This window comes from Rattus norvegicus, chromosome 6 (assembly GCF_036323735.1).
Source record: "Rattus norvegicus strain BN/NHsdMcwi chromosome 6, GRCr8, whole genome shotgun sequence".
NCBI lineage: Eukaryota > Metazoa > Chordata > Mammalia > Rodentia > Muridae > Rattus > Rattus norvegicus.
This window is the reverse complement of record NC_086024.1, coordinates 55,165,872-55,190,234: the sequence shown is the minus strand read 5'-3', so window position 1 is coordinate 55,190,234 and position 24,363 is coordinate 55,165,872. Positions and strand designations below refer to the sequence as shown.

Below are 24,363 nucleotides of genomic sequence, written 5' to 3'. Positions count from 1 at the left end.
GTTATCCAGGTGATGTCACAGGCACCTGCGAGCTTACTCAGCGTTTTCTGAGTGCTGAGGATTTGGGTCCCTAGGTTTGTTCAACAAAGCCCTTTTACCTACTATCTTTTTACCTATCTCCCAAGGTAGCACTTTGGCATGGCTGTATTGACTTCCTTTCTCTTTAGTTGATGCTGAACAGTATCCTTTGCTTGTTTATGTCCTGCAGTCTTGTCTCACCTTTTTGGTAGCATGAAAACAATGGTGGACCACTACCAAATGAATGGGTTCCAATAAGACTACAAAGCAGATGGTGGGCTGAACTTGGCCGCAGTGGAGGTGGGTGTTGGCAACTAGAGATGTCTCCTCCTGTGTGTCCCCAGTGAACACCTACACACCTACACACCTACACACACACACACACACACACACACACACACACACACACACACACACACAGTACACACGCCTGGAGGCCCTTCTGTATCCAGATACCTATTTATTCTCTGCATTTAAATGTCCCCAAGTACCCTAAACCTGTTATTATCCCGGCGCTCTCAGTAAACAGGACTGCCATCCAGAACTGCTGAAGGCGGAAAACGGGAGCCATCTTCACCGTGCCTTCCTCCCTCATCCTCCGACTCTTTGGAGAGATAGATAACCTAGAAGAGGTAGGTCTGAAAATGGCATTTGACACACACAGTCAAATTTAACATTTCACTAACAGAACTAAACTTTATTTCCATGTTTGTTACATGTTTGTCTTGGATGCTGAGTACATATTAGAATTGACGTAACATACAACCTGGGAGAAAGTCTGATATTCTCCACTGAATGAGTTAAAAAGGAATGTAAAACTACAAAATACTACTTTACGTGTGAGTTCTAAGGTATGATTAATACAACAACAAACATCTTGCTATTTTTCTCTAATTTTCCGAGGTGGATTTCACTATAAAAGCTTTTTTTTCTCATTTCAAGAAAGGAAGGGCTACTCATAAAAAATCTTTAAGTATAGGGTACAAATTAGTCTCAACACAAAATTCTACTGCCTACCTAAAAGTTATGAATTGAGGGGACTAATGTCAACTGCAAATCTAGTGTCTGAAAGGTTAGTCTAATCTAAGGATGACACGCAAATACAACTCCATTTGTCATTTATGTTAACTACTTGGTACTCAGAACGGGGTGGCCAAACACTGCTTAGTGACAGAGATCCAACATGAATCTGTTCCAAGGGGACCAGAGCCAAGAGGGATGACTCATTCTATCTCCGGACCCACACTGTACACAAACGGAAACTACTAGTTTACACTACATGTTTCAAGACAAAATTGGCATGTGTAGCTGGTGGAATTCACGAAACACGTGACACCAATGAGTTTTGTGTAGTACTCTACGAGCCTTTGTGAAGCAGTACCTGTCCTTTCTGGGAGGAGACACAAGGGTCTATAGCTCAGGCTGGTTTTGAACGTAACAAACCTCCTGTGTATATACTCTCAAGTACTGACTTCGCTTACACGCACTCAGGACAGGTCTTTGCAGTACTACTATTCTTAGGTACATTTACTTTTGAGCCAGGTAGCATGGGATAGCCTAAAATTTGCCGTGTACTCAAGGATGATGTTGGTTTTCGATCTTTGTGTCCCCTCATTTCTGGGATTATAGGCATGTAGTACACCATGACAACACTACTCAAGTTCCAATTTTTTTAAACTCAGCTTAAATATGTTTTTTTTCCATGTATTACAGAATTAAGTAGTTACTATAAATGGGTAATGCTTACTGTTCTAAGCTTTAGGATCACCTGCAAACCTCTCTAATTCACCTCATGTTTCCTCAGGAAATTGTTTTACATGATTTATGGCTTTTAATATTCTATCTTAATGGCAAGTTGTTAAAACTTTTCTAAATTCAGTGTTCTAGTATCAGATTCTTAAATGAGAAAGAACAAGAGAAACTCCATAAAATTCAACTTCCTCCCTTCCCAGAAAAACCAACATCTGTCTTGAAATGCCGACGCACGCTCCTTCTCTTAGAACACAGGCTAGTGAGCTCTCTGACTGTGTTTCGTGAACATTCCAGGCTCTGAGGACTATTCAGTCTCTATTGCAACTACTCAATTTCTGCCACTGAAGTGAGAAGCAGCCTTAGACAGTGTGTAACTAAAAATGAAGAAGCAGTGTGAAGTCGGCCTGCAGGAGAGGCTGGCCAACCCTGGCTTAGAACTGTGTAGTGTCACCTACAAGTGACCAAGGAGTCACCTCAGAGACTTGTGTCTTGCTGAGTGCAATGGCTGACTCGGGACCTAGCAGTAAATCAGTATAAGCACCCTGAGGACGAGTGCTTTAGCTAAGTCTCTGCACTGAGAAAGATTCCTCCTCTCAGAATCATGCTCTCCACTGGGGAAGACAACATTGAGAACTTGCTTTAGTTACCGAGAGTTCAATCTAAAATTAATAAATGATGTCCGTACAGTTTAATATCCAATTTAATTTTTAAAAAACTTAATGAAAATATAACAGAATCAAAACATTTAAAATAAGTACACTCACTACCCACTCCAGCAGTTCATTTAAGTCATACCAACTATAGAATATGAAAAATAAATTCAGAAGTGTAATTACTTTAAAATACACTGCTTCCACTTTTAATATTTTACATTTATGTATATATTCTATAGTGGAAGCAGAAATTCTCTCTAAAAACATTATCTTCTTAAAATCTTGAGGTGCATATTAGAGCCACAGGCAATATCCGACATATAAAATCGCAGAACAGGCCTTCGGGATTTGGCATCACTGGTACAATACAATGACCAGGCTACAGAACTGTACAATGCCTAAACATCGCGGAAGAACCATGATTCTCTTCAGTGGACAATGATTACTGCATATTCTACAAGGGCAGTGATGTTAGTAATTCTGTTGGGTATATGTCCTGACATAATTTCCAAATGTACAACAACACAAACAACTCTGTTAAGGCCATGTTTTATTTGCTGATTAATGGACAAAAGGCAATGTAATTTATTTCAAGTATTTTCTTGAAAGTCTGTGCTCATAAAAATCATGAAAAGTTGGAAACAGACTGTTAAATCACGGAAACTTTAAATATATCTTACACAATCTCGTTTGTACAAAAATACAAGTTAAATATAAACATAAAGCAGGCATGGTAATTTATGCAAATCTGTTTTATGTGATTGTAGTTATATAGAAAAGTTTCTTGGTTCTGTTACTTGTGAAAAGATCAACACCGGATTGAGTTACTATCTATTAGCAAAGGCCCTAAGAAGCTTACTTAGCATTAATCTTGCACATGGTTATAAGTGTTTTCTAATTTGAGATCATCTAAACACTGGGAAAAATAAAAAGGGCAGTATGTCCATAAACCAACAAATAACCTGGCTGCAGTGTATCATAAACAAACCCACACATCTGTACAATGACTGTTAGTACACACGCACAGGCGCACACATGCGCGCACGTATGCACACACACTGCACACACAACCACCCACTCACACAAAGCCTAGTGAGGCGCCACATCCTGCTCCATGTTCAGCTGTGCATTTTTTCTGACTTCGTCAAACGAGTAGCTTTTTGTCACCTTCCCATTCTTGAAAACCGTATGGAGAAGATCCTGCAGGATGTAAATTCTGTTATTAAAAAGACCATCTACTAAATATTCGAATCATGCTTTGACCAACTTACTTAAGAGGTCAAATACACAAAGCTGTCAGGGTGTCAGCTTATACAGTGACATTGTAATAAACACTCTTACACTGGTTTGCTTAAAGAGAAGCAAAACACCAGATGCCTGATCTTTTCTACTGCTGAGGAAACAAACACGTTTGCTGGGAGAACTGCAAGAGTCCTGGTAACTATTACTCGGGGCCTGGCCAAGAGCCTCACTATTGCTTACACCTGTCAATCTGAAGTTTAATAAATTATTAGCCATTACAGTTTGGCCTTAAAAACGGATAAAATCTAAAAACCCAACCCAAAACAGAAACACAGGTATTGATTTTGGTCTCCTTTATAGTGCCCGAGTCACATAAAGACTGTAACTGCAGTCACAGGCAACTATCAACAGAGGAGGAGGACTCACTTCCCTAAGGCCCTGTACAGTCTAGCTTCTATAGGAAAATTCCACTTTAATTCATCTTAATTTTCTTATAGTACACACGATGTTAGCTGGCATCTTGTGTGCTCCGAATTAGTGTTCTAGATGTAGCATTTTCTTTTCTAAGTTTCAACATAAACTACCGGAAAATCCTGGGTCTATGTGTTAACCAAACGTGTAGCCGAGCACAGAGGCGAGGTCAAGCTTGTGACTGGACACTGTCAATCACTGCTTCCTCAGTCTCAACTGGCTTTGCTTCATTTGAGATGACCCAGTACAGCAGAGCCTTGGTAGCTCCAACTGCTTTGGGAAATGAAGAACTGCTGGTGGGTTACACGAAGAGATTTAATTCTAAAAGCCTGTATACCAGTTCACATGGTCTTCATAGGAGGATTATTTTATCCCAGCCCCAAATCTTAAAAGACAGAATGAAATAAAAGTAACTGTTGTAAGCAGTCAGATTTGCACAGTATTAAAGCATCATATTAGCAGTAAATGTGTACTTATGAGTTTTTCCTCTCAAACTGAAGCCCTTCCTCCCATCTATTGGCTTAGAGATCAATGAAGTGTACCTATGCTGAAAACCGATCACATGGCCTACGACAGCACACACTGCATGCTCTTCCCAGCGGGGTTACCCAGAATCAGAAAGCTCAGTTGTGTAATCTGAGTGACCCACTCCATTTCTATGATGCTAAGACAATTCGAGCTCTCTCTCTCTCTCTCTCTCTCTCTCTCTCTCTCTCTCTCTCAGTCCCTGAGAATCAATTAAGACGAAAGAAAACCTTCTGAAGTAGTTATTACTAAGTTCTAAAGAAACACTTTCCTTCAAAATGTCTGGAATTTGGCTAGTTTGTCTATTATGAAATTACAATGTTTTACTGTAATACAGATAGTTATGTGAAGTCCAAAAGCAACATCTAATAGTATTCTTTGCTTCTCCAGAATTTAGTCACTGCTGACAGTAAGATTAAGATCAAATACACAGAAGTCTGTTAAAGGCCATCACTATCATGCTGGTCACTGGGGGAAAAACTCTGAAACAGTTTGAAAGAATTACACAAAAATCCCTTTTCTTAATTCGTATCTTAATTCGTAAAGCCAGCTCACTGGTTTACAAACCCCAGTAAACCAATACTCACATGGCCATATTCTTCAAGGTCTCCTTTTCCTTCTTCAAGGGTGACAAAGGTCCCTGCTGGTGTCCTATGTAAAGACAGCCGGCCCTTTTTCGACCTTTTGTTGGGATCAGCAACTGGGTCCTTAAAGACATTAACCTGAGAAACCCAAGTTAAGAGAAAAACGATCAATCTTCTCCCACTGAGTATCTCTAAAGACATGTATACAGCTCAATACTGCACACTTAAGGCCTTAGGTTGGAACACTGGCTAGACAAGTGCTTTTTGGTTTTAAAGTGTACTATAGGGGTTGGGGATTTAGCTCAGTGGTAGAGCGCTTGCCTAGGAAGAGCAAGGCCCTGGGTTCGGTCCCCAGCTCCGGAAAAAAAAAAAGTGTACTATATACAAGTTTTAAGTCTGTAGTGTTGAATGTGTAACCACGTCAGTCTGCAACTGGCTGTGAGAAACAACTTATCAGCCTGTCTCCTTCAAGAGTCATGCTGGGGAAACCCAAATCCTCGCTGTCTTTTATAGTACAATTCAGAGAAACTGATGGAGTTGCCCTTACCTAACAAACATGTTTACAAACTAGAGAGAACTAGGGTGTTTAAGACAAAGACACTCTTGTTGTATAACCTTCCTCCTTCATTACTTCTTACCTTTATCCCAGTAAGAGGCTCAGAGGGCAGGTGCTGGCCTAACATGAATGAGGCAATGTACACCAGCAGTGGAAGAGCAAGAAGGAAGACAGGACGCTCCAAACGAAGGTGGACACAGCACACAGGGCCTCTTCAGGGTTTATTTATAATTACTGTTTACATGGGTAAAGGTGGTCAGAGCACAACTCTGGAGCTGGTTTTCTCCTCCACCTCTAGGTGGGGTCTGGGAATTGAACTTGTATGGGAGGAAGAGCCTTTGTCTGCTGAGCCATGGATTCTGCTCTGTTCCTCAGGGCTCTTACTTTCCCTAACCCCCACTCTACAGACTCCTCACTCAGGCAAAGAAGGATGAAAGAGGAGGCTGCCCTGCTACACTGCGGCCACTAAACATGACCCTCGGAACAGGGTCTTGACAGGGACATACTTGGTCATCTTAGTATGTCATGGCCAGGTGAGCTGACCATCTTAATCTTAGCCAAATAGAAGGAACTTCTTCATACAAAGGCACGCACAATACACTGAACACCCTTTCCTTGAAATGGTTCAGTTTATTGGCTCCTATGTCTATCTCTTGATACTAGCTGACACTTTTCTTCTGTTTCTAAGATAGGTAGTGAGAGCCCAGCAGCGCACTGCCCTCTGACTTCGGCACTCACGTGCTCTTCCTAGACACATGCAAGAAAGGAGAAGAAAACCTACCCCAAGGCCATTGGTTACAACATAGCTGCACTTGAAGGAGCAATTCAAGAGGTCTCTGGTTAACTTCTGTAGCAAAGCGCCACCAGAACCAAAGGAGACATTCTCAATACTCCACTTTTTCTGTTTCATTCCCTCGACAATCTACAAGATCAAAAACAAAGATGATGGAAGGTTATTTTCAAAGGATAATATTCTGAAACTACTACAGCTGTTTTGTATCATTCAATACTTAAAACTTACAGGCCTAGGCAGATAAATAGAACATGTTTTCTTTCTAAAGTCCCACTCAAGATGAGAAAAGCAGGTTAACATGGGTGAGTAGAAGGAGGGATTTCACTTGCAGTAGCCACTGTGGTTGGGATGCGAGAGTGAAGAGGCCTAACACTTAAGGATTTGTAAGCTCTCTTTCCTGGCCACCTCAAAAATCACTGCCCAATGCCGTAAACAAGGCTAAAATATTTGCCCCAAATTACCACACACTAGGGATTTGTAATCATCACAGATGAGTCAGTGCACTGTGTCACTATGTGTGACCATCAGAAGCCACAGGTAACGGATGTGTAGCTGGCAGGAGTATATAATACCTGCTAGTGACAATGGTCATGTCATCTCCCCTGCCTGGTGCTCCCGTTACAGCCTTGATATGTGTATCAATTACGAAAGTTTCCACACATATCACTCACAGGTTCTCTGAACATACTAAGGCTCAAACTGATCTTTTCTCTTGATTTTCAACATTGTAAAAGGAATGGAAATACCACATAGCATTACGTGTTACTAACAAAACACCAAGAAGCGCAATCATTTTTAAAATTTCAACCATCTATTTTTTTTTTTTGTGATTTTACCTTAATTCTTACGGGAAAACAAACAGTTTATTTTACTAAAGTGGTGATTCCTTTAGCTTTTATACAAGTTTGGTCTATGTCTATTGATTACTGCATGCTGTGGAAGGCATGGAGATCCTCCTGCTCACAGATAAGCAGTAAGGGAACCAGGCACGTAAGCACACAGGGCTGTCTCTTCAAGGGAGCGAGTACATCCGCTGATTTCTGCCCAGAAGGCTGGGAGCAGAAGTGGTTCATAGCCTAGCGACCTCTGCACTTCCTGAAGGGCTAAGACCACACTGGATCCTTCCCCAAACTGGTATAAACTCAACAATCTACAGCACTGAGGAAAATCTACAGATCCCATCTTTATGGAAGAGGTCACAGGTGCTTTACAGAGTCTTAAGCTTTATTGTACACACAAGATTGAGTTAGTATCACCAGAAAAAATTCCCCCAAATTGTGTTGTATTTAAATAAGGCCTAAAATACTCAGAGTCAGACTCTGAATCAACAACTCCTGAGTTGTATTGAACTGAACTTGCTTCTTGTCTCCTGAGTTACTGTAAGCTGTGGTGGTCACAAATTCTACCCTACTCCCCCCACCCCTAAACCCAAAGGTATCCAAGGCCCCGAAACACAGAGTTTTCACTGAGATGACCGTGAAAGAAGTGAATTTCAATACAAAAGAAATGCAAGTACAAGAGAAAAGGGGGAAGACTGTTTTCTACAGAGGCAGGAGGAGAGTAAATGGCTTCACTCACCACCCTGTGTACAGTCCTGAAAAGGAGAGCTTAATTTCACATCACCGTATGCCAGCTAAAGTTTCTCCACTCAAAGTTATAAAAAGTCAAAATACACCCACAAAGAAACCAGAAGGAAAAAAAAAATCAAAGGGTAAGTAAATGGGAAAATTATTACTCTTATTTCATAGCCCATTTTCGTATTTCACACAGACCTTCCATACATATTTATTTACTATTAGGCCGGCTCAGGAGCCCTTAGGATTTAGTTATGTTAATATCATTCACACGAGTTTGGCTCCAGTGTGTACACGCTTTTCACATGTTAGGTATTTATGTATGTTCTTAGCATTTATATCAAAGTTGCAATTCCGCACAGGACCCACGGAATTGCTCCCAATGGGTGGGTCTTCGCACCTCAATGTGATCAAAATACCACCCCACCAGCTCATACATCAACCTGATCTGATAATCCCTCCTTGGGACTCTGTTCCCAAGTGAACCTAGCTGGGTTCTGTCATTCTACCAATGAGCACCAATTCTCATACACACTCTGGGCTCTTCAAACCTAAGCCTGCCTTTCTTCCTGTTCAGAATCCTGTCAGAAGGTAGCAAGTGAGGCCTGGAGAAATGCTTTGGCTGCCGTTTCAGCATTTTAAGCTACTATTATTTCTAAACTAAGTACTACACCAAAAGTACTTACCATCATAAATACTTTAAATAAGACTCACAATTGCATTTAAATCTTAATGGGCTGTTTATGAATACAAAAGAGCTGTCTCAGGAATGTGAACTCTCTTATTGAGACCTACCTCCTGTAGAGTATTGATATCCACTCCGTCCCCTTGAATGACTCTAAGGTAAGGTGGCAGCAACTTGTAGCCTTTGGAGTTCTCAGAGACAGGGAACTTCTTGCCTAATATATCTAAGACCTGTGTGAGACAATCACATGCCATAAGTAACTAAAACTGGGGCACGCTACTGGTTGCTCCCCGACCTAAAAAAGAATTTTTCCTTGTTAAACAATTTTGAGAAGTAAAAAATTCAATTACTTAGTCTTAAACCACATATAAAATTATAAAAAGTTTGTTTCCAATACCTTTTAACCATATTAGAAACAGGTGTGCTCTCTCCTAGTTCAGTTAATTTATGTCCTCGAAGTCCCACCAAACATGCTTGCTTTCCTTTACATCTTTCAAATGACCAGATTCAAGAAGAAAAAAATCCATAATATTAAACCGACACATATTTAAAGAGGAATGTAGGAGTTATTCTGCTCGGTGTACGTGTCTGACACTTGGTCACAATGCTGAGAGAAATGCAAGCGTCACATTAAGAAGGATCAAAGTGTATATAACACGTAGTTGCCCAAGGCTCTCAGCTCCCAGTGCTAACCTATGTATTGCTCCAGCCACTCTGTCCAACACTGCTGCTGAGATGGCACAGCAGCCCAAATGCGACAGAGTTTAACTTGTTCAGGAAAACGTGGTCAGACACAACCCTTAAGACAATAACTACTCCCTGACATAAACTGCTTAAAGATCCTAATGAAAAAAGTCCATGTGAATGGCTTTCTTTATTCTTTATGTTTGTCAACAGTGAAACACTTCAGGCCAAGGTATTGAGACGGGGCTGTTTACAGAATAAAAAAGACCTCCTGTAATCTATGTTCCCACTTCCTACAAGTGAACAGTGAGCTGAGTGGTCTCACTGGATGCTAGGACCCCATTTCCATGTTTCTCAACCTTGGCAGAGCAGGTCATTTCCTCCTTTACAACAGACATGGTTTGTTTTTTGATAAGACTGAAGCAAACACTGGTGTAAAGCAGCACACAGCAGTTCTCTAGTAGAAGGCATCAATGAACTCCTGCTGTGATGAAAACTTGTAAAAAAGGCAAATCAGGCCCTGAGCACCAAAAAGGCCTTCCTCTGCTTATTAAGAAGTGGTGTTATCTCCAGTCAGACATGACTTGAAAAGCAAGTTTGAATTATCTGTATTCCTTATTACCCTGAACACGTGCTTCTGTCCTAACTACCTTAAAGCTGTAACAATGACTTCTAAGAAATGGACCAAGCCTCGAGTAGTCTGAAGGCACATAAGGAGCATTAAGCAGTCCTCAGCTGTCTAGGTGACAATACATAAATAAGCCTTGACATCCTTTCTCTACAGTGCACGTGTGACCATGTGCAAATCTACTGCGGCCCCTCTCTGAGGGAGACTTTCCCAGAGCGCCCTGGAATGGTGTGTGTACATGAGCAGTGAAGCAGCTGTGGCCATCCTAACAATGTGCGTGACAACGCACCTTCAGGACAGTGTCGAGCGGATTTCCAGAATCAGGTCTGATGATCAGTGGTGCCTCTGTACTTCTCGACACTATCAGGTGTCTCAGGTCTTCACCCCATATTTTCTCACACGCGTTATAGATGTCATAGCTATCGCTGACCACAGACACAGGCACTGATGAGAACTGTGTTACTATGTGTTCAAAAGCATCTTTTTCATGGTCTTTCCCCCACGCTGTTATGGTACTAGAAGACAAAACGAAGAGACAGACTTACTTAGGTGGACACATGACCCATTTCTGCAGCATCATTAAGCACCTGCTCACTATACCACATCTTCAGTGTTGCAGGGAAAGGGATCCAGTTTAACAAGTGGACATCAGAAAGCAAACGAATTGTTGGGCCAAACCACTCCTTGGCCAATTTGTTTTTACCTCTACACGTTGATTATATTCAGTTTAGTAGTTATTATTACTTAGCTCTAAAATCAATAGTTATCCAACAATAAACTGGTTTTTGTTTCAGTATTCCTCAATCTACTCAGTCAGTGAGCTAAAGAAGTGTGTGCAGCCAGCCTTCCACACTTCCATATCTCATGTTAAAAAGGGAGAAAACATACTTCCGTTTTTGCTTGGCAACTCTAGCACTCGTTTTTTTTTTTTTTTTGTTTTGTTTTGTTTTGTTTTTATGAATTTCTGAAACTGTACAACATATCTGCCTTTTTTACCTTGCAAAATCTTTTATCACAGTATATACAGTCAAATAACTATAACTATACCTGTTATATCTTAAAATGTCCAGTAACAGGCAGCGATGTAATTTACCCATAGGTTCTTTACTTATTGGTATGTGATCAAGGGACAGGAATCTTAACAGTTAGTTTGAACATAATGTAATTTAAGATAGAAAACAAATTGTAAAAGTTTCTACTAGGAAACAATATTTTGTTCATCCTCTAAGTTGATTTTCTCAGCCACTCCTTGATGAGGATAGAAAGCCAACTACAGACCTAACTATATTCATTTAACTCAGAAGTTGATATTTTCTATTCTTCTTTTTATCCTAAAGGGCTAACTAAGGTAAATACCTTTTTCCTGTCCATGGCTGTTAGGAGTAGCTGGCATGTGCACTTGAGGACTGTAAGACTACACTCACTGAAACGGAGAAAGGCCTGTATGTACGAGACAAGTAATAATGAATGCTCTTCTTACAAACCAGGAGCCATATCACGGCTCTCCTTCACAGTGTCTGCCTGCTATAGGAAAGATACAGATAAGAAGCCCACTCATCAGAACTGCTTCTGTCCTAGAGAGGACATTTAAGTCAGAGAGTTCGGCTCAGTGATCACCAACCCTGGAGAGATTCACAATGCGAGAACCAACTCCTACAGTCACTGCTTATGCGGCTCAAACCGACTGCCCCAGTCTCAACAAGACTGCTATGCCTGCTGCGCGGCCAGTCCCAGTCTTCAGGAGGAGCTGGGATTTCTTCATGTCCCTGCTGCTCTCCTGTCTCCTTCATCTACTCAGGAACCTGGCTCTGTTACAGACTGAATGTGGACAGCACTCCTATGATTACAGCCCTGTGAATGATGGCATTTCCCCAGACTCCAGTCATCAGATTAGGCTGACACCTTCCAGAATCTGAGGGGAGAAGGTGAGGAACTGAGTCACTTTTTATTTCCAGAGTCAAACTCTCTAAGGAAGTATTTACAACAGCAGTAATGCTTTAGAGCTATTTTAGATGTTAGCATTTATTCTAACGGCCTTCTGTTGGGAAACGGTAGCTTCTCCTTGTGTGGTTGAATAGAGGACTGGGAGGAGAGAGATAAATTATTTGCCTAAGGCTACTCACTGTGTCAGCTGTTAAGTCAAGCAGGCTTTTAGTCAAACACAGGATCATAAAACACACCAGACTTCCACCCTGTGCATGCATACAGTGTCTTTTTCATTTAGCCCAGAAGCCCTAGGAAAGTCTCCTTGTCTTTAGACTCATGGTATACTCATGTGCTTATTCCTTCAAAACTTATTTAGTTGACAGCCTACTATGTGATTACTATATTAAAAATATAAAAGACATGGGTACAGACTAATAAAAACACAAATAACTTTCATCAGCTAACACTCATACTCAAGGTGCCTTCTTATATAGCAGTGTCCTTAATGTTAGCTGACTATTCTGTATCACAATTCAAATAATCTATTTTAGCAATTGTATCATGTTTATCAACTTCTTTGCATTCATTTAACCACCTAGCTGCAAACCCAACATCCTTAGGACGGTTTCCTACGCTACTTCCTAGAAAGCCTAGCTTCCGGTTTTCCTGCTATCCACATGACTTACAATCGATCTCTAACATATCATTTGCTCAGAACTTCGGATCTGTTTTTTGAAAATGTCTAATTAATAGTAAGCTAGAACTGAATATAGTCACAGCACTTTGGAAATGGAGGCAGGAAATTTGGGAGCTCAAGTGACATAACAAGTTCAAGGCCAGCCTGAGCTACAGGAATCTGCATTCAAAAACAAAAAGACAGACATGCATGATATGCAGAGTTAACACTCAACATGAAGGTGCTTAATAAATTAGCCCTAACCCGACTTTCAATTACTTTTAACATACCTGTTTCAGCCCTTAGTCTCTAGAGCACGCATACACTCTATCATAATGCTTGGTAGACAGTAAACATGAAAAAGTATTACCCTCAAAATGTTTAACCAGATTTTATTATTCCCTTATAAAGTCAAGATTATTGTCCCTATAAAAGCTTTTTTCATCTAGCCAATAAATATGACCCTTTTTCAACTTGTTTGAGACTGCTACACTCTAATTGTGCTTCTTTAAATAAAAATGCTTAGCAAACAGAGCCGACTGCTACTAGTGTACTATTTTTATCAAGAGGGTCAGCTCTGTATCTTTCTGACTCTTGCAGCTCCAAGCAGACTGCCTTGTACATGAAGGCTGGGGAGTTAGTATGTCTCAGTGATGAAGCTCAGATTACACACCCAGACCTACACAGAACGTTAAGCACTCCCAAACGACTACAGTGAAGGAAGCGAAGAACTAGAGCCACATACTCCCTATTGATGGCGTTTACTTCCCGTAAAGGGAAACTCTAGATGAGACTGAGACTGGTGCAACCTGGACTGTAATTTCCTAGTACACCTTCAGTTTAGTAAGAGCAAACAAGTAAGCACGAGAGAACAAGAACTTCTTTTTAAATTATGACTCTTAAAATGGCTTTCTATCTAGAATTGAAGATGACAGTTTCCTGGGCAGAGATGGGTGAGATCACATAGAGAAGCAGGGAAAGTAATCAGTACTTACTGCATTCCCAGCTTAATGAAGAAAAATCTACCTGCCTATGCAGTGTAGCAAATGAAAAGCCATTCCTTAAAATAAAACCAATACACTCCTGGGCACATACCCAAAAGATGCTCCAACCTATAACAAGGACACATGCTCCACTATGTTCATAGCAACCTTATTTATAATAGCCAGAAGCTGGAAAGAACCCAGATGTTTTCAACAGAGGAATGGATACAGAAAATGTGATACATCTACACAATGGAGTACTACTCAGCTATAAAAACAATGACTCCATGAAATTCATAGGCAAATGGATGGAACTAGAAAATATTCTGAGTAAGGTAACCCAATCACACAAAAACATACATGGTATGCACTCACTGATAAGTGGATATCAGCTGAAAAGCTCAAATTACCCAAGATACAATCCACAGACCACATGAAGCTCAAGAAGGAAAACTGAAGTATGGATACTTCAGATCTTCTTAGAAAAAGAAACAAAATACAGGAGGAAATACAGGGACAAAGTGTGACTGAAGAAATGGCCATCCAGAGACTGCCCTACCTGGGGATCCACCCCATATACAAACACTAAACCCAGACACTTGCTGATGCCAAGAAATTATACTGACAGGAGCCTGATATAGCTGTCTCCTGAGAGTCTCTGCTAGAGCCTGGCAAATACAGAGGCGGATGCTAGCAGCCAACCACTGGACTGAGAATGAGGTCCCGAATGGAGGAGTTAGAGAAAGGACTGAAGGGGTTTGCAACACCATAGGAAGAACAACAATATCAACCAACCAGATACCTCAGAGCTCCCAGGGACTAAACCACCAACCAAAGAGTACACATGGAGCCACCCATGGCTCCAATCAATGTAGCAGAGGATGGCACTGTCTGGCATCAATATGAGGAGAGGTCCTTGGTCCTGTGAGGGCGCGATCCCCCACTGCAGGAGAATGCAGGGCAGGGAGGCAGGAGGTAGTGGGTGGGGGAGCGCCCTCATGGAGGTAGGGGGAGAGGGGATGGGATAGGGAGTTTTTGGAGGGGAAGCTGGGAAAGGGGATAACATTTGAAATGTAAAAAGAAAATATCCAATAAAAATAAATAAAATAAATGAATACATAAAAATAAAATAAGACCAATATGGCAACTGTTAAGTGTTAGGAAGTCTCCAATGCTTTTATAAGAAAAGTTTGGAAATCCTCCTCCGGCTGGACACTAATCTTTGTAAAAATGTGTGTGCATCCAATTTGTACGTCCATGAAAGTTTATTTAGCATCTGGCTCTGTTGTTAGGTAAGCTGTTGCTGAGTTACAAATAACAAGTTCAAACAAGTTTTAGAAAGCAATTCTGTTTGTAGGGACAGAGATAGAACCCTGGGCCTTGTACATGTAAGGCAAGTGTTTAAACAGCAAACACAAGGATGAGAACAAACTCAATTTTACCTGTGCTCTGCCGCTGGAACAGAATAGCCTGGAACAGGATCTTTTGTCCCATAGTATTTTTTAATTAGAGCAATTCCCGCCACAGTATCTGTTCCTTTGAAGTTAACCAAATGAGCAGATGCCCCTATGCCGGCAGTCTGGAAGATCAACCACGAACAGAAATTCAGAAGAGGAACGTAACACTCCATTTGCCTCATCCCATCTCTGGGCCTCATCCCAGTGTCTTTACCCTGGAGCTGTGCTGTTCTGCATCAGCATCTGCTGCCTGTCTGTCTACCCCTCCGTCTACCCCTCCGCCTAACATCAGAGCTGGAACGTGTGCTGAGAGGTCTATCCCATGTACTGGGAACAGGATGACACACAATAGACACTCAGTTATCTGTTGCTATGTCCCCAGAATTGCAACTTAAAAGCAAGTCCCATCTCTGTGATAATTCTAGAAGTTGAGAGTGGCCTCTCACTGCAGTGGTTTAGAGAATGGTCCGTATAGGCTCAGAGAGTTGAACACTGGGTATCGGATTGGTGGTGCTGATCGGGCAGGTTTAGGAAGTACAGCCTTCTGGAGGAAGTGCATCACTGCAGGAGGCTTCAAGGATTTCAAGCCTCATGGCATCTCCAGTTTTCTCACTCTGCTTCATGCTTGTATTTGAAGCCATAAGCTCTTGGCTTCCTGTCCTGCTGTTACACCTCCTGCCGCCACAGGCTCTCCTGTCTTCCCTCCATCTGTTGCTTTTGGTTATGGCGCTTCCCCATAGCAACAGAAGTGAGTAATACACCACTGACAACCCACATTGTAGTCTAGAGGCTCAGCTGGTTCCTTACCTCTTGTGAAGAGACTCCTCTGTAGCCGAAGTCATGTAACTTATATTCCAGACCGTCTAAGTTACCAGAAGTTTCTAACAAATATTTGGCCAGGATTTTCTTCTGCTCTCTTGAATTTGTGGCCACTGTAATTGGATACCAGGACTGGACAAGAATAGTCTGTAATGAAAAATAACCACATTATTACCATAAAATATTAGGTTCCTTCTAGGGAAATCATAGCTTTCTTAAAAGAAACATCCTGTACATCTGGACTCTTAGAAACTTCAGTAGGCTCTCTGAGGCAATAGATAGGATGTGCACTACAGATGGAGTCCATCGCTCACTATAAGCAGAGATTCACACTGTCCTAAGTCTCTAATACTTGTTCTGATTCCTTTACTTGTGTGGACCTGCACCAAACAGCCCACAAAGCAGCTCTGACTTATGCACTAAACTCTACTAAGTAATTACTTAAAGTAGTCACTTCTTTTTTTTTTTTTTTTGGTTCTTTTTTTCGGAGCTGGGGACCGAACCCAGGGCCTTGCGCTTCCTAGGCAAGCGCTCTACCACTGAGCTAAATCCCCAACCCCCACTTCTTTACTCCTTTAGACTGACTTGATTCTAGTCGGGCTACTGATATTCAAGAATTCTACTTGGAGACCCATGCTTACCTTTTACCAAAGCTTGTTATAAGAAAGTTGTGTGAAGTATTTATGTGAGGAAGTGTTAGAATTGTTAGGTTCTTACTGAACTATTCTTTATTTCACTTTTTTCTTGACTGCCGGTAAACTAACTCCAAATTCAGGCTGATATGTAACCACCAGAATCACACTAGTGAATTTGGCTTGGGAATTTATTAGACTTCATTCTGGAATGATAAATTTCCATTTTAATGTTCTAAGCCTGATATATACTGTCAGATGCAGCTTCCAATCTACTTTAGAAAAAGTTAGAAGATATTACTAAAATGGTAATGAGTACTGAACTGGATGAAAAAGACAATTCATTTCTGATTTAAATTTTATAAACCAAACTTACTAAAAATAAGCTAAGTGATCAGTAAATAAAACAAGTAGAAAGAGATCATCTTAGTCATGAAAATCTGCTCATCTAAGGGGGGAAAAAACTACTGTGGCTTTACAGCCTCCTGTGGTTGAATCAACATGGCCCTCTGTGATTGTTTGCATATGCCTGTCCCAGGGAGGGATACTATTAGAAAGTGTGGCCTTGTTGGAGGAAGTGTGTCACTAAACCCTCCTCCTAGCTGCCTGAGGATGCTCCGTCTGTTCCTGGCTTCCTTCGGGTGAAGATGTAGAACTCAGCTCCTCCTGCACCATGCCTGCCTGGACACTGCCATGCTCCCACCTTGATGATAATAGACTGAACCTCTGAACCTGCGAGCCAGCCCCGATTAAACGCTGTCCTTTATAAAACTTACATTGGTCATGGTGTCTGTTCACAGCAATAAAACCCTAACTAAGACACCCTCCAAGCTCTTCTCATTTGAAGCTCTAGTCCTCAGTCCTTGATTCTGGGCTATATATGTCAATCATGTCTATCTCTTTGTCTCTGTCTGTCCATCTGTCCATCTCTCCCTCCCTTCCCCAGGCCTGTCTGCCTGAGAGGCTGCCTGGCTTAGCTGAATGCAGGTGTTAAATCCAAGGAACATCTGTGGATCATGAAACCACATGGAACAGAAGTTGTGTAACTACTAATTCTGGGAACAGTTTGCTAGACAGCAAAGCTGATGCAACTCTCACCTCTGACCCATTTGCTTTCAGAACTGCTCTTCTGATCCCATTACCAATCATGATCTTTTTAACTCCAAGTGCTAGCCTCTGTGACCTGTGCTTCATACTGTCACAGGATATCATTCTATTGTGAGCTTTAGGCAGGTTCTATCATTCTTCACTCTTATGTTAGGTATGACTGCCCCTGTCAAGCCCAATACCTGTAGCCATTTTGTTTCATGCCTGCCAACTATTTCATATTGTTGTTGTAACATGCCTGCCAGTCATTGACACAGAGAAGTGTCTTGGCCTAAAGCAAGGGCACCCTGACCACATACCCTGTTTTATTCTGTATGACTGTTCTATGAGGTTTGCTAATCCTGAAAAATTCCACAAAGCTTTATATAAGACCCATCAAATCAAAGGTCAGTATGAACCATTATGTCTAAATATCTTGAGTCAGGGCTGACCAGCAGGCAGCACTTCCTACACCTACACGTGAGCTCACTGCGGTTTCTGTGGCTGACACTGATGAATACTACTACTGAGCCAGAAAGTTATGATTATAACACTCATGCTCTGCTATCTCAGTGTTCTGAAATTCCTGGTCACCACCCACCCACCCACCGCCCCTTACCTCACTGAGGACCAGTCAGCTTAAAGGTCAGCTGAGAGTACTGTAAGCCAACTGCTCCCCTCCTTGCCCTTTAAACTTGTGAACCTGGTTTTCCTATAAAAAGCTTACTCAGCGTAGACTTGGACCACATTTAGGCTTCCGAGTCCTTTCTGAGTTCCTGAACATTCAGGATCAAGGTGTGTGTTCAATAAACTAATTTTGTTTAACTGAGATCAGTGTTTGTATGGTTTTTGAGTGGCGGCTCTTGAATACCAACATTTATTAGTTGGTTACTTTCAACTAAGACAGAAAGAATCTCGCTGTGTTGTCTCGGCCGTGAGTCTGTCATATCCACGCTTCTGGCACCACATCTAGCTTCTCACAAGGTTTAATTACCATTTGCCTGCTTTCTACGAGGTATGGGAAGGAATGACAATTCAAATGGACGGAAGTCTCCGATCCTGACATTTTACCCCCGTAAACATTCCTCTCCCTGAAGCCTTCATTTCACACTGCAGCCTTTGCTGAACTATGTCCCTCAGCTCTGCCACCCCCTACTTTTATGATTCCTAGGACAGAATTACCCACTCTTCTAGTACTAACTCAGCAGATATGTTCCACGGTATTCATGTTCATAGTTAGCTAATGAGCTGCAACTCTCCAGTAAAGGACCTTAATAAGGCATAGCTTACTCTAATTTTTGTGCCAAGCATTGTGTTGAATGATAGATAAATATTTAGTTTACTTGTTGAATCAAATTCAATCAGCTCTACATTTGTTTGTTTTCCTATAGTGTTGTGATGTAGTCCTGGCTGGTCTTGAACTCACAGGCCTGAGTGCTGGGCTCAAAGGCACACCTGGCTCACCTCTCTGTTTTAATTAAGTTCAGTAGTCAGTTCTCTCCAGGAGTATGACAGAGATAAATAAAACACAACCTGAAAAACTCTGGCTGTGTTATACCACAGAAGAATGACCTCACCCATGAAAGGAGAGAAATTACTATCATATAGTGCTCCTGCACAACACCAACAAAACCAGCTTAACACTAAACATCCCTCTTTACAAGACACTGTAGGGAAGAGGCCAAGGGGGGCTGAGGAAGACCAATCCAAGGTCTACTAAGTAGGCAGGCCTTGATGGCAACTTCTCCAAACAGCAACATCCCCACACAGATCAAGACTGTTTCTGGAAGAAAACTGACAACTTTCCTCTCATAAGCGCTTATTACAATGTCGCCTGGCAGGCCTCAGTCTCTCCTATCTTAGAAATGGCATTTTATGTGTCATCTTTTTAAAATCGCCTTTTAGCAGCAGAAAGGTTTTTCATTCAGAAAGGAGTATCTGGTCTCATGTGTTTGTTCCTCAGCCCCTGTGTATGCCTGAGGCAGCCTGCAGAGCTCCTGGCCTCTCTTAAACTTAGCTGGAAGTCTGGTTGGAAAGGACTAAGGCTTCTCCTGGCACCAAAGCTCATGCAGGTGAGTAGCAGTCAATGAGGTTACTCATTACTTAAGACACACACTCCAAAATGGAACCGAGCCATGTTGGTGTCATCTCAAATCTTTTAAAGGAAGAATATGTTCAAGTTTATAAGTAGTGTTGCCATGTCTGGCAACGGACTTTAAGTACACGGTGGGAACGGAACTGAGGACTGGTGAAGAGTAGGGATGGTTTCTTCAAAGACACAGCAACTGTGCATTTATGTTTAGCAATGTGTGTGTGTGCTTTTTCAGAGGCAACAGTGGGGGCTGGCTGTCCTCTTCCCTCCTCTGTCTTGCTCCCTTGAGGAGATAGATGGACACTACTCTTTTGAAGTCTGAACTATCTGATTTTTGGTGAGGCTGACTGCCAGCAAGCTCCAGCAATTTCCCTGTCCGTCCCCCACCTTTTCCGAACACAGCCTTGCCAGCTTCCTGTGTGACTGCTGGACAATGGGATTTAGATTCTCACACTGGCGCAGCAGCAAATACTCTTACTCCTGGGCCATCTTCATAGCCTCACATATTGAATAATTTTTATTAAAATTGGTATTTACCAAAGGAGGGAGAGGAATTATGTATTGCTAACCACCATTCTAAGCTGCCTGATAGATTTTTTTTCTTCACGTTGAGGTTTCTGAGTAAAATCCACCAAATAGTCCCTCTCAGAAGATGGCAAAGAAAAGCTCTGAAGGGCAAGGAGAACTATTCAGTCCCCCCGTTTTCCCCCATTCATCTTCCAAGGATGTGGAGTGTGTGTGTGCATGCAGGCTCCTAAGCTTCATGTTGGGAATCATCCAGGATTGCTATTCCAGCTCATTCACTGAGACCAGGGTCTCTCAAAAAAACCTAGAGTTAGTCTCCCTGGCCAACTTGCTCTGCGGATTCCCTGTGTGTGCCTTCCAAGGCTGACATGACAGGTGGGCTCTCAATCCCACCTAGCATCCACCTAGCATTTGCACAGGTTCTTGCTATCTGGACTCCCATGTTTTATGACTGTTAGACGACAACTTTAACCACTAAGCCCCTTCAACTTGCATTTCTCTTATGCCTTGTCTGCCTTTTGGGAAGTCCAACTACTCATAGCACTGATGGGACCACTCGGCAGCAAACTGAAAGTGATCCATGTGCTCGGTTGGGTTTGGAGATGAAATGCTAGTTTGACTGCACTAGCTGAGACAGTGTGGTTAGGAACCATTCTACTACAAGGTGGGGGATACAGCTCAGTGCAACATGTATGTGGTTAGCATGTATGTGGTTAGCATGTATGTGGTTAGCATGGATGAGGTCCTGTGCTCCGGTTCCACCTCTGGTACCACCAAAACCAAATCTCCCAAACCTTTCTCCTACTTTTGTTGTTTTATAGTTTTTCAAACTCAAAATCTCTGAATATAAACTAAGATTACTTGTCATTGACTTCCAAATCACAGTTAATTCAAAGTTTTACTACACAGTATAGATTAAAACATATTTTAGCCTACTGTACCTTTTTCCCTAGCTTTTTTAGGCCTGCCATTAGTTGATGGGCCATCAAGAGTATAACAACATTTTAAATTCTCTGTCAACTTAGTAAAATATATTTTAAACATATTCTTAGGTCTTAGTTTTTCAAAATCTTACATTATGCAGCGTAACAAATTACTTTCATGGATATTGAAATGCTGATGTTAACTATGTAAGGAACATCTATCACCCCAACCTCCCCACCCGCTGAGCAGCTCAGACTGCATATATGCCCCTTTCTTGGATTTAGAAATTAAACAGTATGAACACAGAACCACGTCTATATTTAGAAGCTGAAAACATCACCAAGAGAAAAAGATGTGAGTGAATGAACTGACTCGAATTGGAATAATGGCCAGCAGAGGTCTGTAGTTATTAAACACGAACTTGGGCACTTTCCATTTTTCTCTAAGCTAATATATATGGAGAATGACAAGGAACTGGCGGGCCTGGTGTAGCCGCTGCTCATGCAGCAGAGGGAGGAGCACTGTCAACTCAAGGCCTGCCTTAATTGTGACTTAAGGGAACTTAGTGGAACCTTGTCTCAAGAAGCTTCTTTAAAGAGGAGCAGGAGATGTAGTTTACTGGGAGTCGCCTAGTGCACACTGCGCCCTGGATTCCAGCCCTAGCAGTGCCAAAAGAAACACACAAATTTGTAAGCAGATGTTAACTGAGCTTTCGGTAACCACTATCAGCCATCTGATTTAGACAGAATCTCTGAAGATCAGATTCCATTAAAGGACCTAAGTGTCGTTCAGTGCTAAGGAAGCTTGAGACAGGAGTTAACGGTAGATTTCAGCTTTACTAGCAGTAGCAACTTGGCATACTCCTAGTCCAAAGATCTCTTACCTTCAGTCTCACACACGAAGCCAACAACCAAACCGAACCACAGCCCTCCCCCCCCACCCCCCCCCAAAGCACAAACTCTGCTTACCTCAATCCAGTTGGTGAGCCAGTAGCACTCTGGGTCTGTGTTTTCCACTGTGAACAGCACGTTCCCTCTGGGGATGACAGAGCCCTCAGGAACAGCCTTTACTTCAATTGGGAGATGACCGTCATATTTCTGGCAGGAGACAACAATACATTCATTCATTCAACAGGCGATATTCAGTTGCCTGTTGTATCGAGGTTTTTCTTTTTTTTTTCTTTTTCTTTTTTTTTTTTTTACATTATATGGAAACTAAATTTTGGCACTGCAGAAAGTATAGATGTTGTTAAATCATTAGCAATAATCTAGTTAGTGAGTGTATCCTGCAGCTTCTAAAGTGAGTTAAAATGTCTAACAACTTAGGCTACAATCCAGATCTTTAAATTCATGCTGTTTCTGCTAAGAACACCTACCATTTACGATCAACAATGGATCAAAACAGCATTCCCCTGGCTTGTTCAGAAAAGTGAGAGTATGTGCACTCTAACATACTCTAAAATATGCTATAAAACAACTGCTTGACATAGGTTCTTTGCATAGATGAAAAACGAAGGAAAGATTACAGACTAGTGTTAGAGAACACATACATTAGAGGAAGTCACTAACTACAGAAGAATTTTAAGGAAGCTTATCTATTCTCTGGCAAACTTTTAAACCATAAAGACCCTGACATTCAATGCCTATGTCTAAGTTATAGTCCCCGTAACCTCCTGTATTTGAATAGGTAGAACTGTTTGGGAAGGATCAGGAGGTGTGTCACTTGAGGACGGGGTGGGCATTTTCTCTGCCTTGTGGAGAAGGATGTAAGTAAGTTCTTAGCCCCTGCTCTATCAGTTCCCTGCTATGATGGTCACACACTCAACTTTTGAAACTGTATGCTGTGATAAACTCTACAGTAAGTTGCCTTGGTCATGGTGTCTTAGCACAACAATAGAAAAATACCTAGGCCATTGTCCCCTTCCCATCCTTTCTAGAGCTGAAAGCTTTAGTTAATCCTTGTATAGAAGGCAAGAGTTTATGTGATTCAAGACTTAGAATTTAAATGAGAAAAAGCTATTTGCAATGAAAAACACGAAAGGCAACATGATGTAGCAGAGCGCTGCTTGGCACACCCTGGTTTATCTCAAACTCATTTGCAAGACCTTGGGGAGTCATTTAACAGCTCTAGACTTGACTGTAAATTGAGCCAGACTAGATTATGTCTAGTGAACCCTAAGACTTCCTGCATGCATAATCAAGACTGGCCACTAGAAATTACAGACTCATCTCTGTATGCTATCTTTAGAGACCCTCCTAGAAGGGAGTGAGGGCAAACGAAGTTAGCTCAGCTGGCACCCTTACTTTGATAAAGGTTCTGACTTTATCAAAGACCAACAGGTACCTCACTTTAGCATAAAACTCACTTTACTACAAGCTACAAGTATTTCCAATATTATGGGTTTGCTATGCTGTGCGGCATATTCTAATTTTAGTGTAGTGTAGTAATACTGAAAACACCAGGCTAAGACTTGCTCTTATAATTAGTTCAATTCCTAGTGTTGGAACCCTAGGACATTACGGTAAAGTGAAGAACAAACATCAACTCCAAGAAGCCACAGCAAACGATTCTGACTACTCGGTGAGAGACAGTTCCCAGAATTAAGTTGTAATAATTTACAGCATCTATTCTGAAACTTCCAAGTAACCATACCCTTTAGAAATTATTGATCTATTCCCACTTCTGAGGTATGTTTTCCAGAAGTCACACAGCATATCACTTAAACTACTATAAACTAACAGTTAATGATCCACACAACAGGAGAGAACCAAATGTTACTTACAGATTTTGGTAAGTATATCTAAAAATAACCATTATATTGATATCAACGAAAACCTTTAGTTGAATTTTCTATTCAAATTCCATGGCAAGAAATTTTTGATTAAACCAACACCAAAAACAGATAAACACTGATGGCATTTTTACCTCAAGGATGTAGTTCCATCCCCTTTCATTGAAGACATCATCTTGGAAATGTTCTCTGTACACTTCTTTGGCCTCCTGGATTTTCTCTTTGGTCACTACTTTACCTGGAAGCACACAAAGGTCACGTTTATGTTCTGAGTTGCCGAGTCACCA

At 41.5% G+C, this 24,363-nt stretch overlaps 1 protein-coding gene across 2 annotated transcripts in view; it reads right to left on the bottom strand.

The window, feature by feature from the left end:
- Nucleotides 1–687: 687 nt before the first annotated feature.
- The window catches only part of Nampt (nicotinamide phosphoribosyltransferase), a 36,792-nt gene continuing 13,116 nt past the window's right edge, over nt 688–24,363 (bottom strand). The window contains exons 3-11 of one of the 2 annotated variants that reach the window (XM_039111890.2): nt 24,211–24,314; nt 22,254–22,382; nt 16,015–16,173; nt 15,193–15,329; nt 10,455–10,680; nt 8,964–9,083; nt 6,583–6,723; nt 5,249–5,383; nt 688–3,623 (exon numbers count right to left, since the gene is read on the bottom strand). In XM_039111890.2, coding sequence (XP_038967818.1) covers nt 3,513–3,623; nt 5,249–5,383; nt 6,583–6,723; nt 8,964–9,083; nt 10,455–10,680; nt 15,193–15,329; nt 16,015–16,173; nt 22,254–22,382; nt 24,211–24,314 — 1,262 coding nt within the window. In that variant the 3' untranslated portion in view covers nt 688–3,512. The remainder of the gene's footprint in view (nt 3,624–5,248; nt 5,384–6,582; nt 6,724–8,963; nt 9,084–10,454; nt 10,681–15,192; nt 15,330–16,014; nt 16,174–22,253; nt 22,383–24,210; nt 24,315–24,363) is intronic. The other variant, NM_177928.3, reaches the window with a different exon arrangement.